A 16,789-nucleotide genomic window follows, 5' to 3' on the forward strand; every position below is an offset into this window, starting at 1 on the left:
AGATATATATATTGAAGCAGAAAGTTCTGTGTGTGATACAGCCTACTTGGTCATGAGGATGGGGTAAAAAACGGGCATGATTATATTCCACCCTTTCCCTGCTCCTATATCTTTTTTCTCCCCCCCCCCCCATTATATTTTATTAAGTTTCTACTTTTTTTGTAAGTTTCGACGTTTTTAAACCTCTACAGCCAAAATGCAATTTCGTCTTTTATTTTTGTTGACTTTCCACCCCGTTCTCCACAGTTGTTGTTGTTCCTCCCCTTTGGCTGCACTTCTGTCTATTAAATCTATCAAACCGCAATATTATAATCTCGTTGCTTCTGTCGCTCAGGACTCCAATCCTGCTCGTCAGCTCATCGTACTGTAATATTTCTTTGGATAGTCTGAGAAAGGCATCAATTCTTCCGTAAAACACTTTTAATTCCCTTCTCCTATGTCATGGCGTTCTGCTATTCCTGTCCAGCGCTGGGAAGTTCAGGGCAGCTTTCAGAGGAGAGCGGCTCACCAGTTTAGTTACATCGCTTTATTTATCGATTGCATTTATATTCAACCTCTTCCTCCTCAATGAATCCCCACAAGAACCCTGAGATTTAGGTCAGGCTGAGAGGCAGTTTCTGGCTCAAGGTCACCCAGTTGAACTTCACAGCCAAGAAGGTTATTTTGAGTCCTTCCAAGTCCTTCCTCACAGGGCTATTCATGTCATTTATTTCATAAGATTTCTCTTTGCCTGTGAAACAGACACAGAACAGAGATCAGCCTTAGCTACTTATTCCATCTGCCACACACCCCCCCCAACCTGCTGCTTCCATGCGATAAATACTTTACCTTTTGAAAAACTGATGTTTTGGGAGGAGCTGGAGTAAACCTAGATTTAAGCCTAGGCCCGCCTTTGCCAACCGGGTACCGTCTAATTGTTGTTGTTTAGTCGTTTAGTCGTGTCCGCCTCTTCGTGACCCCCTGGACCAGAGCACGCCAGGCACTCCTGTCTTCCACTGCCTCCCGCAGTTTGGTCAAACTCATGCTGGTAGCTTCGAGAACACTGTCCCACCATCTCCTCCTCTGTCATCCCCTTCTCCTTGTGCCCTCCATCTTTCCCAACATCAGGGTCTTTTCCAGGGAGTCTTCTCTTCTCATGAGGTGGCCAAAGTCTTGGAGCCTCAGCTTCAGGATCTGTCCTTCCAGTGAGCACTCAGGGCTGATTTCCTTCAGAATGGAGAGGTTTCTTGCAGTCCATCTTCTTGCAGTCCATGGGACTCTCGAGTCTCCTCCAGCACCAGAATTCAAAAGCATCCATTCTTCGGCGATCAGCCTTCTTGATGGTCCAGCTCTCACTTCCATACATCACTACTGGGAAAACCAGGGCTTTAACTATACGGACCGTCTAAATTAGGGCGGTCCAACTTTTCCTACCAAGTGGACTGCAAGAGCCCACAGGTCCCACACTGCCTTGTTTTGGGGAAAGAGGGGAGAAGCGAGCCCAAAATGTTGTTGTTGTTGTTGATATTTATTATTATTTATTTATACCCCACCCATCTGGCTGGGCGGCTTTCAACAGAATATTAAAATACTATAATGCATCAAACATTAAAAGCTTCCCTAAACAGGGCTGCCTTCAGATGTCTTCTAAAAGTTTGGTAGTTGTTTTTCTCTTTGACATCTGGTGGGAGGGCATTCCACAGGGAGGGCGCCACCACCGAGAAGGCCCTCTGCCTGGTTCCCTGTAACTTGGCTTCTCGCAGGGAGGGAACCGCCAGAAGGCCCTCGGAGCTGGACCTCAGTGTCTGGGCAGAACGATGCGGGTGGAGACGCTCCTTCAGGGATACTGGACCGAAGCTGTTTAGGGCTTTCAAGGTCGGCACCAAAGCCTTGAACTGTGCTCAGAAATGTACTGGGAGCCAATGTAGACCTTTCAAGACCGGTATTATGTGGTCTTGGCAGCCGCTCCCAGTCACCAGTCTAGCTGCCGCATTCTGAATTAATTGCAGTTTTCGGGTCACCTTCAAAGGTAGTCCCACATAGAGCGCATTGCAGTTGTCCAAGCGGGAGATAACTAGAGCATGCACCACTCTGGCCAGACAGTCTGCGGGCAGGGAGGGTCTCATCCTGCGTCCAGAGGCCGCCTCAGCTTCCCCTGACCCAACTGGTAGTGGAGCAGCTGTAAGTGATGGCCCAGCTGGAGGCAATGAGGTCATCCCCGCATCTGGAGCCAGGGCAGGCTCAGGCCCCTGACTCGGCCCAGCTGGTGCTTGTTGCAGGGGAACCTGTGCAGACTGGGACTCTTCAGGATCAGGCCCCAGACTAGGTTCAGATGATGCCTGAGGCTAAGGATCCGGTGCAGACTGAGTCCCCTCTGGTTCTGAGTCTGAGCCCAGGCCATCACAAGTCCTTCTTCACACAGCGCATGGTTAAACTGTGGAACTCCCTGCTACAGGGCCGCAACAATGCAAACCAACTTGGATGGCTTTAAAAGAAGATGGGACAAATTCATGGAGGAAGAGAGTTGCTGGAAACCACAGGAAGGGAGAGTCGCTCTTGTGGGAATGTTCAGGGATGCAGGAGAGGATAGATTGTTTGATTATATCCTTTTCCAACTTGTGTTAACAAGTTCACAATTTAGTAGAGTAACATTCCCCTTTTTAAACTCGCAGCGGATGCGTTAGCTCAGGCTGGCTAAAGCCTCTATAATAACCGTTCTGGTATTTCCCGCTTATTCCGTCATAAAAGATAAGACACGACACAGTCTTCTATAGAAGTATAAAAAGGTTTACTCACACATCATTCTGTTCACAATCGGATCCCAGAAGGCAGACTTAGCTTAGAAAAGTAACATACACCTGGAAACTATCTCATAAGGAGACAGTCCCTTTGTCCTCTCTGGGCTGGAGGCCAAGAGAGCATCTTTGGCTAAGCAGATGTTGCTTCTTTGATGCATGTAGTCAAAGAGAGAGAGATGGCTGCCCTGCCCTGTGCTTTTGTCGTTACCTGCACAGGTGAGGCCACACCCACCTCTAGTCACATGCAAAGGAAGTCTGTCCTAGCCCAGAAGGAAATAGGAAGTTGACCTGCTGGCTGGACAAACATTCCTCCTCATGTGTAAACATGTTCCCTCTAGGAAGGTTGTACTTGACTGCTCTTGTGTTTCACATCCGACAGCTCTTGTGCTCGGATCCTGCTTCCTGGTTCCCCACAAGCATCTTGTTGGCGACTGTGGGAAGATGCTGGCCGCATCCAGCAGGCTCTCCTTATTCTCTTATGTTCATGGCTTGTGGGTTTTGTAGTCAAAAACATCTGGAGGCCACCCGGCTGGTCTGGAGTGGGGTGGGGAAGGTGGGGGGGACAGGTGGCCACTGTTCTGCATGTCACCGGACTCAGGTTTCACTTGTGCTTTTAGGGCCCCCAGGGACAAAGCCCAGAGTGCCTTTACATCTCAGCTTCCGGAGAAAGCAGAAGTTCCAACCGCGGCTGTAACCGCAGCTGGCTAAATACAATCTGTGTACCTGAGTTTACAGTGAACTAGAATTTACAGGCAGCAAACTTAAGAGATTTAATGGCAAACCTTTGCAAACATTAAGCTGGTTCGGCTTTGCAACAACCCTACGAGGTGGGCTGCAATTATCCATACATCCCCTGAGCGACAACTCTGGGTAAACTGGAGAGCATCAGCTTTGCACAGTCCCAGGCTCTGTTACAAGTACCGTATTTTTTGCTCTATAAGACTCACTTTTTCCCTCCTAAAAATTAAGGGGAAATGTGTGTGCATCTTACGGAGCGAATGCAGGCTGCACAGCTATCCCAGAAGCCAGAACAGCAAGTGGGATTGCTGCTTTCACTGCGCAGCTGTTCTGGCTTCTGAGATTCAGAATATTTTTTTTTCTTGTTTTCCTCCTCCAAAAACTAGGTGCGTCTTGTGGTCTGGTGCGTCTTATAGAGCGAAAAATACGGTATCTCCCAGCAGGGCTTCTCCAGGAGGCAGGCCTGGCCACCAATTTAAAGCAGGTCATATTAATAATAATAATAATAATAATTACTAAATAAATAAATAAATAAATTATTTATACCCCGCCCTCTCCAGCCAAGACCGGGCTCAGGGTGGCTAACACCAGATAGCAATACCATTGATTAAAATACAACTTAAAAACAAGATTAAAATGCAACATTAAGATAGAGCCTCCTTTCAGTAGAAACTCAAATCAAAAACTTTTTGGGGATGAAAACGTCAAATCTTCACCAAGGCCAACTATCCAGGCTGGTCCTACGTTGGCCAGAAAAAAAGCCAGGGAAGTCCCCAAATAGGAGTTCCATCACAGAAGGAGAAAGGGAAAAGGAAAGAGGGGAAGGGGATCAAGTTGATTCCAAGCCAAAGGCCAGGCGGAACAACTCTGTCTTGCAGGCCCTGCGGAAAGAAATCAGATCCCGCAGGGCCCTGGTCTCAGGAGACAGAGCGTTCCACCAAGCTGGGGCCATCACTGAAAAGACCCTGGCTCTGAGTGAGGCTAATCTGACTTCCTTAGTGTTGTGACGTGGGGTTTGTGATTTCAGCTCTCTTGACATAATCTGCTGGAGACAGTTCTCTAGTAACACTTCTTTATTACAGCAAACAAGACTGAAGACTGAGGAGGGGAAAGCTACATTTATAGGGACAGGGGACTAGCTAGAAAGGATACATTTTGGAGGGAACAATATCAGGCAATCACAGTCCTGCCTTTTGGAGGAAACCAATAAGACAGAGGATCCAAATACAGCAGTTTAAATGAACCAATAGTAGCTGTACCCCCTGAAACCAAAGGGCAGTTACTTTACCCTAATGCAAATATAGACAATAATAATACAGATATAAAATCCTTTGACTCAATACACAACACCCCTCCCCCCCTAGTGAGCACAGCAGACGTAATCTCTCAGGTACTGTGGGGTCCTACAACTTCTACTTGATCTCCTGACAACAGGCGTTGCCGGTTCTGGATTGGGTGTTACCTGTGGTAGAGGGGCTGCTATAGGGGTTTCCTCAGGAACAGATGGAGTCCCAGACATCTCAGGGTTCCCTACCTGTACCTCGTCATCATGAGGACTAGCAGACCCTGGTTCATTTGCTGAAGCCCCTGGTGACTGCACCTCTGGGCCATTTTCACTCTGGTCTTGCAGCTCTGCGTCGTTAGCCAGGGATGAATTATCTGACTCCTCCCTGCTGAGCGCCCGGCGCCTCAGCTGATCTATATGTCTCTTCCAAACTTGCCCATTTTCCAAGGTTACATAATAGGACACAGGTCCACTAGCCCGGGTGACCACACCAGCCACCCACCGCGAACCTCGTGAATAGTTCCTCACCCAGACCAGATCTTCAGGGGCGAGATACCTTGTTGTGTCAGTCTCAGCCTGGGGGGTTGCTCTTGAATTATGGTTTGGCATTTTATCCGGGTGGACATAATCCAGCACCGTTACCAGTCTTCTACCCAAGAGCAGCTCAGCTGGCGACTTGCCCGTCGCAGTACACGGCGTCGCATGCTGCAAAAATAACATTCGCGCGATGCGAGCTGACCAGTTACCCTCCATTAAGCGCGCAATGGATTCTTTGGCTGTTCTTACCATGCGCTCAGCCTGCCCATTGGAGGATGGGTGAAAGGGCGCGGATGTGACCCCTCTTATGAAGTTATCAGCCAAGAATGCCCTGAATTCTTGGGATACAAAAGCTGCCCCATTATCTGATACAATGGTCTCAGGTAACCCGTGGGTTGCAAACAGCTGCCTCAACACCTTGATTACGGCAGCTGATGCCATGCTAGGGACCATCGCCACTTCTAACCATTTGGAATATGCATCGACGACAACCAAAAAGACCTTCCCCTGGAATGGCCCAGCAAAATCTAAGTGCAGCCGGCTCCAGGGAGATCTGGACTGCTCCCACCAGTGAACTGGTGCTCTGGCCACTTCTGGCCGCACCTCTTGGCATGCCTTACATGTTCGTACCCATTGTTCTATGTTCTGGTCCATTCCAGGCCACCACACATAACATCGGGCTAGCGACTTCATCCTGACCATTCCCGGGTGTCCCATGTGAAGCGTCTCAAGCACCCTGTTTCTCAGTGGTGCTGGGATGATCACCCTATCTCCCCACAGGAGACAACCCTTATGCATGGACAACTCGTGCTGCCTTGTCGCATAAGGCCTGAATTTGTCTTCATGCGGACCACCTGGCCACCCCCTCCCCACCCAAGTGAGCACACGGGAGAGAACAGCATCTTTCCTCGTTTTCTCAGCTATATCAGTAGCCGTTACAGGAGCCCCCGGAAGTGTTTCCAGCATCATTATGTGCTCCGCTGGAGCGGGATCCTCATTGCTCCCGCCAGGAAGGGGCAATCGACTCAGCGCATCAGCGTGGCACAACCGTTTCCCCGGCACATGGGTCAAGGTGTACTGGAACCCGTTCAGGAATATAGACCAACGCAACATTCTGGGGGAGAGAATTTGTGGCGTTTGTTTGTTCGGGTTGAACAACCCTAACAGTGGTTTGTGGTCCGTTTCAATGGAGAAATGGCGACCGTACACATAATCATGGAACTTTTTGATTCCTGCCACAATTGCAAGCGCCTCTTTGTCAATTTGAGCATAGTTGCGCTCCGTGGGCGACAACGTACGGGAATAGAAAGAGATGGGCTTTTCCGACCCATCCAGTTCCCTATGACTCAGCACCGCCCCCAGGCCGTATTGAGAGGCATCACATGCCAGGACCAGCGGCTTTGACTCATCATAATGAGCAAGGACGCTCCCGCTACTCAGCATTCTTCGCAAGGAGTCAAAAGCCTTCTGCTGCCCCTGCCCCCATCGCCACACATTCTTTTTCTGCAACAGTCTATGTAATGGTTCAGCTACCGAAGCTTTATGGGGTAAGAACGAATGATAAAAGTTAATAAGTCCCAGGAATGACTGCAACTCCGTCTTGTTCTGTGGTCGTGGTGCCTCGATGATGGCCTTAATCTTAGCATCTGTGGGGTGGATGCCTGATGCATCAATTTTAAACCCCAAGAAATCCACAGCTGGCACCCCAAAACTGCATTTTTCCTTTTTCAGTTGCAACCCCACCTCCTTGAACTTGAGCAACACTGCACGGACACGCGCAACCAGTTCCTGTGGGTCTTTTCCAGCAATCAAAACGTCATCAAAAAATGGCAAGACCCCCGGCAGACCTCTTAACAGGCGTTCCATGAGCCCTTGAAAAATCCCTGGGGCCACACAAACTCCAAATTGTAATCTGTTAACTCTGAACGCCCCTTTATGTGTGACAATAGTCTGTGCTTCCGCTGATTGTGGGGTTACTGGCAGCTGTTGGTAGGCTTGTGCCAGGTCAATTTTGGCAAACACCTTGCCCCCAGCCAGTTTAGCCAACAGATGTGATACGACTGGAATGGGGTATGAGTTTCCCCTGAGTGCCTTATTGATAGTACATTTGTAATCTGCACAGATCCTGACTTCCCCATTTGCTTTAAGGGGCGTGACGATTGGAGTCTCCCACTTAGCAGAGTCCACGGGTGAGAGAACTCCCTGCTTGACCAATTTATCCAGCTCTGCTTCGATCTTGGGTTGCAGTGCAAATGGCACTCGCCTTGGTTTGAGTCGGATTGGGGCCACCCCAGGGTCCAACTCGAAGTCAACTGGGGGCCCTTTATAACAACCCAGTTTTCCATTAAAGAGACCAGCAAACTCTTTGCATAATGCCTCGCTCATCTCAGGGCAGGTTTGGATTGAATTAAGCCCTGATATACTCAGTCCCAGGGCGGGGAACCAGTCAGTGCCCAGGAGACTGGGGCGACTGCCCTTCGCAATCACCAGTTTGAGTACAGCCTGTTTGTCCCGGAACTGAACTCTCACGGCACACATTCCCATAACATGGATGCGGCCCGCTGAGTATGACTGCAAGGTTGCCGGGAAGGGCTCCAGAGGGGGCAACTTACCCCTGGGGAAGAATGTCCTCGCGGTCTGGTCCGACACGATAGTGAATCCAGATCCGGAGTCCACCTCCATGTCGCACTGCTGACCCTCAATCTTCACCTTGACGTGTGCCTTGCCTTGCGCTGGGAACTGCACGACCCTCCCGTTGATCTCCGTTACATAGTGGCAGTCCTTTAGAAAATGGGTTGCTGTGGGCGGTCTGCTATGCTCCAGTCTAGGTGTTCCTGTCGCTCCCAACGCCGCCGATCTACAGACCCTGGCGATGTGACCTGTCTTCCCGCACGTCCGGCACATAGCATCCCGGAAACGACAACTCTTCCGCTCATGGTTTCCGCCACAACCTGGACACCTGCCTCGGTGATCTTTGTGCACTGTGCAGGCCTGACGCACTGACTCGACCCCACGGACTGGGCTCTGGCTCGGAGTAGCCTCTAGCTCGTCCATGGCATGCGCAACTTCTATCTGTGGCTTAGGGGCCTTGCGACTGGCATCAAGCTCCTCTCTTTCATAATTCTCCGTGGCGGTGGCCTCCTTCAAGGCTGAAGCAAGGGTAACCTCTTCTTTAGCCACGATGCGTCTTCTGGCTTTCTTGCTGCTCAGACCACCGATAAACCGATCCAGGAGAGTCTCTTCCAGATTTTGGAAGTCGCAGTGCTGAGCGAGCTTCCGCAGTTCAGCTAGAAATGCAGATACAGACTCCCCAGCACGCTGCTGCCTCTCATGAAACTCCATCCGCCGGGCCATCTTGGTCTCAGTAGGCGCCAAATGGCTTGTTAGGCAGGCAAGAATATCTTTGAGAGATGTCTCACTTAGCTTCGCTGGAGCAAGCAATGCCTTGGCCAGCTTGAAGGTCTCAGGCCCACAGTAGCTCAGGAATGTGGCCCTTCTTTTGCTGGCATCGGTGATCCCTTGAGCCACTGCGAAGAACTCGAAGCGTTCGACGTAGTCTTCCCACGTGTGGGGCTCTGATGGCTGGAAGGGCTCCAATACCCTTGGACTCTCCATTGTCCTGTGGCAGGGTCGTCTTCTCAGCTGGCCAGTGAGTCTTGTTCTTAGCTGCAATCCGGACTCTGAGGCAGGGCTGCGTTTAACCGCTCCTCAGCATTCCGGATCCCACCTTCGTCGCCAGTTGTTGTGACGTGGGGTTTGTGATTTCAGCTCTCTTGACATAATCTGCTGGAGACAGTTCTCTAGTAACACTTCTTTATTACAGCAAACAAGACTGAAGACTGAGGAGGGGAAAGCTACATTTATAGGGACAGGGGACTAGCTAGAAAGGATACATTTTGGAGGGAACAATATCAGGCAATCACAGTCCTGCCTTTTGGAGGAAACCAATAAGACAGAGGATCCAAATACAGCAGTTTAAATGAACCAATAGTAGCTGTACCCCCTGAAACCAAAGGGCAGTTACTTTACCCTAATGCAAATATAGACAATAATAATACAGATATAAAATCCTTTGACTCAATACACAACACTTAGGGCCCGGGACCTCTAGGGTGTTGCTATGTATGGACCTTAAGGTCCTCCGCGGGACATACCGGGAGAGGTGGTCCCATAAGTACGAGGGTCCTAGGCCATGAAGGGCTTTAAAGCTCAAAACCAGCACCTTAAACCTGACCCTGTGCTCCACCGGGAGCCAGTGCAACTGGAAAAACAAATATGCTCCCATGGCAGAGACCCCGTGAGGAGCCTCGCTGCAGCATTCTGCACCCGCTGGAGTTTCTGGGACGGCTTCAAGGGCAGCCCTGCGTAGAGTGAATTACAGTAGTCAAGCCTGGAGGCACCCATCAGACAAATTCATGCAGGAAAGGGTTATCCATGGCTCCTTGGGACTTCCTAATGCGATTCTGCTTTTTTTGTTCCTCGTTTCCTCTCTTTGCTAGGCTTCCCGTATCAGTTCTCTCCGGCTTTTCTCCACCTCCGCCCCTCGGACATTGAAGAACAAGGTCCCAGAATACCAGAAGCTCTTCCAGGTGAGAAATTTGGCTGCATCCAGACAGCAGCTGTTTATGCAAGCAATAGCTTTGCTGAACCAGACATGGCAGGAGGGAGGGAGGGAAAAAGAGATAGAAGAGGGAGGGGAAAAGAAGAAGGGTCTAGGCTGGTCACAGGTGTCCTACTTTTCAAAGGATGGTTCTCTCTCTGAATAATAATAATAATAATAATAATAATAATAATAATAAATAATTTTATTTATATCCCGCCCTCCCCAGCCGAAGCCGGGCTCAGGGCGGCTAACAACACTAAAATAGTGCAACATTATAAAACATTATAAAAAATTAATTAAGATCAAATTCAAAATTGATGGCAACCATAAACTAAAGTTTTGTAAAGATTGCCAAAGGAGGGAGTCAGGCTGCACCCTGACCAAAGGCCTGGTGGAACAGCTCTGTCTTGCAGGCCCTGCGGAAAGATGTCAAGTCCCGCAGGGCCCTGGTCTCTTGGGACAGAGCGTTCTACCAGATTGGAGCCACAGCCGAAAAAGCCCTGGTTCTAGTTGAGGCCAGCCTAACCTCTCTGAGATAGAGCGGTGGTGGACTCTCCTTCCTTGGAGGTTTTTAAGCAGAGGTTGGGTGGCCATCTGTCATAGATGCTTGAGCTGAGATTCTTGTATTGCAAGAGAGGGTTGGACTAGATGACCTTTGGAGGTCCCTTCCATGATTACTTTGATGATGATCATCTTATTATTATTATTTAAAAAAAAATTATTCAAAATTGAAACAAAACATATTATCCAGAAACATATCATTCTGAAGCCAGCCAGAGCCAACTCTGCTACCAGGCTGCTTCCAGACTGCTGAGGCTGCCACTGCTACGTTTCCCGGGGACAGATTTGCAAATAGGGGGACATTCCGGGGACGGAATTTGTCTGGGGACAGATTTGCAAATCCGGGGACTGTCCCCGGGAACTGGGGACGTCTGGTAACCCTATAATAGGTATCTCAAGCCATTTGCACATGTTGCCGTGCAACCAGTCCATGCAGAGTGTTGGCACCCTATATATAGAAAGGAGCAAAGCAGTGATATTTTAGGGAGCAGGCGGGGCCCAGGACTTACATCATAGGAGCACACACAACACAAAACACGGTTGCTGTATGTTGGTTTTATTTTATTTGTTTTTTACCTGATATTTTCACGGGATGCGGGTGGCGCTGTGGGTTAAACCCCAGAGCCTAGGACTTGCCAATCAGAAGGTTGGCGGTTTGAATCCCAACGATGGGGTGAGCTCCCGTTGCTCGGTCCCTGCTCCTGCCAACCTAGCAGTTTGAAAGCACAAAGTGCAAGTAGATAAATAGGTACCGCTTCGGCGGGAAGGTAAACGGCGTTTCCATGCGCTGCTCTGGTTTGCCAGAAGTGGCTTAGTCCTGCTGGCCACATGACCTGGAAGCCGTGCGCTGCTCGGCGAATAAAGCAAGATGAGCGCCGCAACCCCAGAGTCGGCCACAGCTGGACCTAATGGTCAGGGGTCCCTTTACTTTTACCTTATATTTTGGAAATGTACATCAGTTGTTTTTTCCCCTTTAATTTTTTTGGGGGCCCCCAAGAGAGTGGAGCCCTAAGCTAGAGCTTGTTTATACGTAAATCCAGCATGTAGCCCACCCCCCAGCAATGCAAAGTTCAAAGAGGGTTGCCTTGAAGTTGCTCAGAGCAGCCCCCAGTGCGCTCACTGAGCATGATGCACACATATTGAAGTGGACTGGGGGGAGGGCAGGTGACTAGATGGCCTTTGGGGTCCCCTCCAATGAAATGGGGCTAACTCCTTGCCTCTCCCCAGGAGGACAATGGGCTGCCTGTGCATCTCAAAGGAGGCACCATCGACGCCATGATGTACCGTGGAACCATGATCCTCAGCGTCTTTGGTAAGCGATACCTCCGCTCTTCATTCATTCCCAGATTTTGCATAATTGTTCAGAGGTGCTATCCTCCTTTAATTTAGTTATTTAACTAAAAATATAGTTACTGTTATAGTGGGTTGTGGGTTGGTTTTTTAAAAAAAGAAATCTGTTGGTTTTTGGTTGTTTTTTTTAAAAGAAATCTTTCCCCTCGCTTGCATGGAAACAGATCGTTTGTGCTTGGAATTTGGGGTCCGTGGCCTATGAAATGACCTGAAGTCCAGTATGTATAGCAAATGTAGAACACAGATGAAACACCACAACGAACCAAATTCTCTCTTTCACTCTTGCTGTCAAAAATAGAAGCCTTCTTGCTTCTCATTGTGGCGAGACAAAACGGAGAAACGAAACAAAACAAAGTGAGAGCAGATGGGCTTGTGTTGTTTTTTTCTGTCCATAAATATTTCCTTTTCAAACTGCAGCCAAGCTCAGGGAGCAGATTGTGCCTTTATTTGGCCTGAGAATGATAACGGTGAGAGAAATCTTCCGAATCTTTTTGCGGCCATTCTGTGTGTGTGTTTTTTTTAAAGTAATATTTATTGGAAATTTAAAGTTACAAGAAAAAAGAAGAAGAAAGAAAAGCAAAAAAAAGGCGAGCAAACAGAATTAACAATACAAATCAATAAAAAGAGAATAGAAAATACCAAACATACAATACACCAAAATCAAAAACAAGAACAAAAGAATAAATTTTAAAACAAATCCAATATTCCCATATCCTTATCTTCATTAACTTATTTCCTCGACCTCCTCACACCTCCCTCTTTTGTATTCTACTTTTTGCGGCCATTCTGTCCCATTCCTTGGTGGGTTTGGGGGGCCAGCAACTCATTGCCCCTTCCTCTTGGATGAACGGACCTGCAGGCTCACACACAGACGGAGACACTGGTTTGGATAACCCCTGGTTGTCTTTATTCGGAGGGATACATTGGGGAGGAATGCAATGCGCAAATTTCTGATTTCCATGCCGCCACCACCATCCCACCCCACCCAGGTTAGAATCCAGAAGTCAGCTTCCGGGTTACATTTCAAAATGACATCTCCATAGACTTAGACATTATATTTGGTGCCCAGGGCTGCAACAAGCAGGAAGGACCTTCAGTTACGCAGTTGAACATCCCTTTCCACAGCCATCGTTTTCCACACCCCAAAAAATCTGCTCCGTGTTACAGATTGTGTCACCTTAAACCTCGTTTAAACACCCTTTAGCTGGCTCTTACAGAGTTCAGAAAACAACTGAGCAAACCTTTAAAAACAAAAACCAGGCCAAGCAATTCCCAGTTCTAACTTGATCGGAGAAAGCCTTATTATCCGAGCAAAACCCAACTGCAGGGGTCAGCAAACTTTTCCAGCAGGGGGCCGGTCCACTGTCCTTCAGACTTTGTGGGGGGCCGGACTATATTTTTTGGGGGGGGGGGTTAACGAATTCCTGTGCCCCACAAATAACCCAGGGATGCATTTTAAATAAAAGGACACATTCGATTCATGTGAAAACACGCTGATTCCCTGACCGTCTGCAGGCCAGATTAAGATGGCGATTGAGCCGGCTCCGGCTCCCAGGCCTTAGTTTGCCTACCCATTGAATAAGGTTTCCTTGCAAAACAAGCAGTTTCTGGAGGGTTTTGGCAAGACTGTTAGGCTGTTAGCAGGAACTGGTATTAAACTGGACGTTGTATCACCCAGTAACTCTTTCCCCATCGCCTCTGTACAGTAATATATAATGCTTCTTCTCACGTCAATCCCTTCAGCGGCTTACCCTCCTACAACATTAATTAAAAGCTTCCTTCTCTCAGTTTCATTGTGTTTTATTACTTCCTGTTCAGCATAGCTCAAGAGCAGCCACTGACTGTCCCTTAACCAACTTCTGTTTCCCATTTTTTCCATACGACGCGAAATGACTGGCCAGGGACATTTTCCTGGATTTATCATGGTTGCCTTAATATTTACCGGAAGCCGTTCAGAGATCTTATGTTATCGGGCTGCATGTCATAAATAAAGGGGAACGAAGGATGGCAATTTCAGGGAAAAGGGCTGGCGTGAAACCAACAATGCTTCGAGCCTTGCCAAATTTTTCGATAAGTGACATGGAGCTATTTTACCCCCCAGGTGTCGGGCTCACGCTCTTCGTCCTGTTCCAAGCTGCTTCTCCGAAGAAGAACAAATGAGAATAAAGCTTTAAGGGGGGGGGAGACTTGGAAGCCCCCCCCCCCAACCACCAATACCTGTTCCATCCCTCGGTTCCCCCAGAGCGAGAGAGAGAGAAGGACGGTTGCCTTGTTTTCCGGGGCGGAAGAATTACCAAACCTGTCGATTCTTAGGAACTTTTCTTCAGGATGGCAACAAACAAATGAGGTTGTTCGGAGACATAAACATGCGAATGAATAAAATGAATTAAAGGAAAGATTTGCCCCTTTTTTTAAAAAAAACAAAAAACCCTGCATTTGTTAAAACAGACAGACAGCACACCTAAGCCACAAATTTTAAAGGCTGTTACCAAAACTGGAATATCAAAATTCACACGCATGCCTGTATAAGCCTAAGAAGCTGCCTCGAGACTATTTTATCGGCAAGAGGGTGCCGTCCAGCGGTTTTTGACTGCATCTCCCATCAGCCCCCGGCCAAAATGTAGTCCAAAACAGCTAGATGGCACCAATTTGACTGATGCTTATATTTTGGAAATGTATATCCACCTTTTTGATGTACTGGTGTTGCTTGACTCTGACCGGCAGCCGCTCTGCAAGGTCTCAAGGGAAGAACATCGGAAGACCTCAGCATCTTCTTTCTTTCTTTCTTTCTTTCTTTCTTTCTTTCTTTCTTTCTTCCCCCCCCCCCCCATATTTTTTATTGGATTTTAATAACAGCAAACGAGTTACGGGGGGAAAAGATATCAGCTCTTCGCCATTTTGCTCTAATTTTATTTCACATACAAGGAGCACTAGGTACCACCGGCCGATAAGTGTTCCTGGGGTTTTGTACAGGCCAAGATTATTTTTGATATAAAAATCATAGTATCGTAGAGTTGGAAGGGGCCCCAAAGGTCATCTACTCCAGCCCCCTTCAATGCAGGGGCTGCAGCTAAAGCACCTGTGACAGGTGGACAGCCAAGCTCTGTTTCAACACCTCCACATTTCTAATTATTTAAATTTTGATCATGGAACCCTTTGCAATGATAGACCAGGCATCCTTTCCCTCGTACGTTTTATCATTGATTCCGTAAAACTGTGACAACTTGCCTTTGAGACGATGGCAACACTAATTTTCATTTCCTTTCTTCCCACCCCCCTGTGACTTGTTTCCTGTAACCAAACAGTCATCTAGCCCAACACCCCTGAAATGCAAGAATCACCACTAAATAATTCCTGACAGATGTCTATCAGGCTTCTGCTTAAAGAATTCCAGTGTAGGAGAATCTCCCACTTTCAGGGCTGGATTTAGGTTTGATGAGGCCCTAATCTGCTGAAGGCAATGGGGCCCTTTCTATGTCCAGCTGTCCTTTCTCAACAACAAATGGTTGCTGTTTTTTGTGTTGAACATACGCTAGATGGTCATTTATGGACCTCATAAGTATCTCAAGCCATTTGCACATGTTTCCATGCAACCAGTTCATGCAGAATGTGGGCACCCTATATATAGAAAGGAGCGAACCAGGGATATTTGAGGGAGCAGGTGGGGGCCATGACTTACATCATAGGAGCCTAAAGGTAAAGGTAAAGGGACCCCTGACCGTTAGGTCCAGTCATGGCCGACTCTGGGGTTGCGGCGCTCATCTCGCTTTATTGGCCGAGGGAGCCAGCATGCAGCTTCCGGGTCATGTGGCCAGCATGACTAAGCTGCTTCTGGTGAACCAGAGCAGTGCACGGAAACACCGTTTACCTTCCCGCCGGAGTGGTACCTATTTATCTACTTGCACTTTGACGTGCTATCAAACTCCTATGTTGGCAGGAGCAGGGACCGAGCAATGGGAGCTCACCCCATTGCGGGGATTCAAACCGCCGACCTTCTGATCGGCAAGTCCTAGGCTCTGTGATTTAACCCACAGCGCCACCCGCGTCCCTAATCACAGGAGCCAACACAACACAAAACACAGTTGCTGTAGGTAGGCTTTATTTTATTTGTTTTTTATCTTATATTTTGGAAATGTGCACCCAGTTTTTCCCCTCTAAATTCTTTGGGGCCCCCAAGGGAGTGGGGCCCTAAGCTAGAGCTTATTTAGCTTATACCTAAATCTGGCACTGGTCCCTCAGCTTCCACCAGAGTCCACCCCACTGCTGAACAGCTCTTGCTGTCTGGAAGTTCTTCCAAATGTTTAGTCGGAATCTCCTTTCCCGCCATTTGTTGTTATTAAAACCCAACATCCTGTTCTCACGGCCGCCATCGCAGTCTTCCCCATCCCTTGGGACCTAATATAAATTGGGGCCTCTGAGACCGTTCTTAGAGAACTGCGCTCACCTGGCGGTCACCTGACACCGCAAACTCCCAGGTACAGAGGTCTGTTCCGCTATCCCTGTGCTACACACAGCCTGTCATCCATCCCAGAATGCAAGGGGTGGACCTTGCTTACACCAGTTTTGCTACCTCCAAGGTAGCACTAACCTGTCCAGTCCCCCAGTGGAATCTGAAAGCCTCACAAACCCGCTCCCCTTCTCTTAGAATGACTCTCCTTTGGTCGCTGCTTTTGGAGAGACGCGTTTGGCGTGGCAGCAAATCCCCAGCCGCTACAGACCGTGCCCAGAAACGTTTGAATCGTTCCATTTCACAGAAAGTGGTTGCATTGGATGGCCGGGTGATCGCGCTCCCTTCCGTTCTTTTCAGTAAAATGGGCTTATTTCGCGACAATGGCGTGCACCCTTCCGATTGGGGGAATGATATATGGCTGGCTGATATTGCAGAGGGCTTGAGGCATTGGTTACAGATGTGAGGGTATCATAGCTGTCAACCTACCG

At 48.5% G+C, this 16,789-nt stretch overlaps 1 protein-coding gene across 1 annotated transcript in view; it reads right to left on the reverse strand.

Moving 5' to 3' along the window:
- The window catches only part of ADAD2 (adenosine deaminase domain containing 2), a 37,307-nt gene extending 34,295 nt beyond the window's left edge, over positions 1-3,012 (reverse strand). The window contains exon 1 of the mRNA XM_083453495.1: positions 2,776-3,012. Within this exon, the coding sequence (XP_083309621.1) occupies positions 2,776-2,782 (7 nt within the window). The 5' untranslated portion in view covers positions 2,783-3,012. The remainder of the gene's footprint in view (positions 1-2,775) is intronic.
- Between the last annotated feature and the right edge of the window lie 13,777 nt (positions 3,013-16,789).

The sequence above is a fragment of the Podarcis tiliguerta genome (assembly GCF_965153285.1).
Source record: "Podarcis tiliguerta genome assembly, chromosome: 8".
Taxonomy (NCBI): domain Eukaryota; kingdom Metazoa; phylum Chordata; class Lepidosauria; order Squamata; family Lacertidae; genus Podarcis; species Podarcis tiliguerta.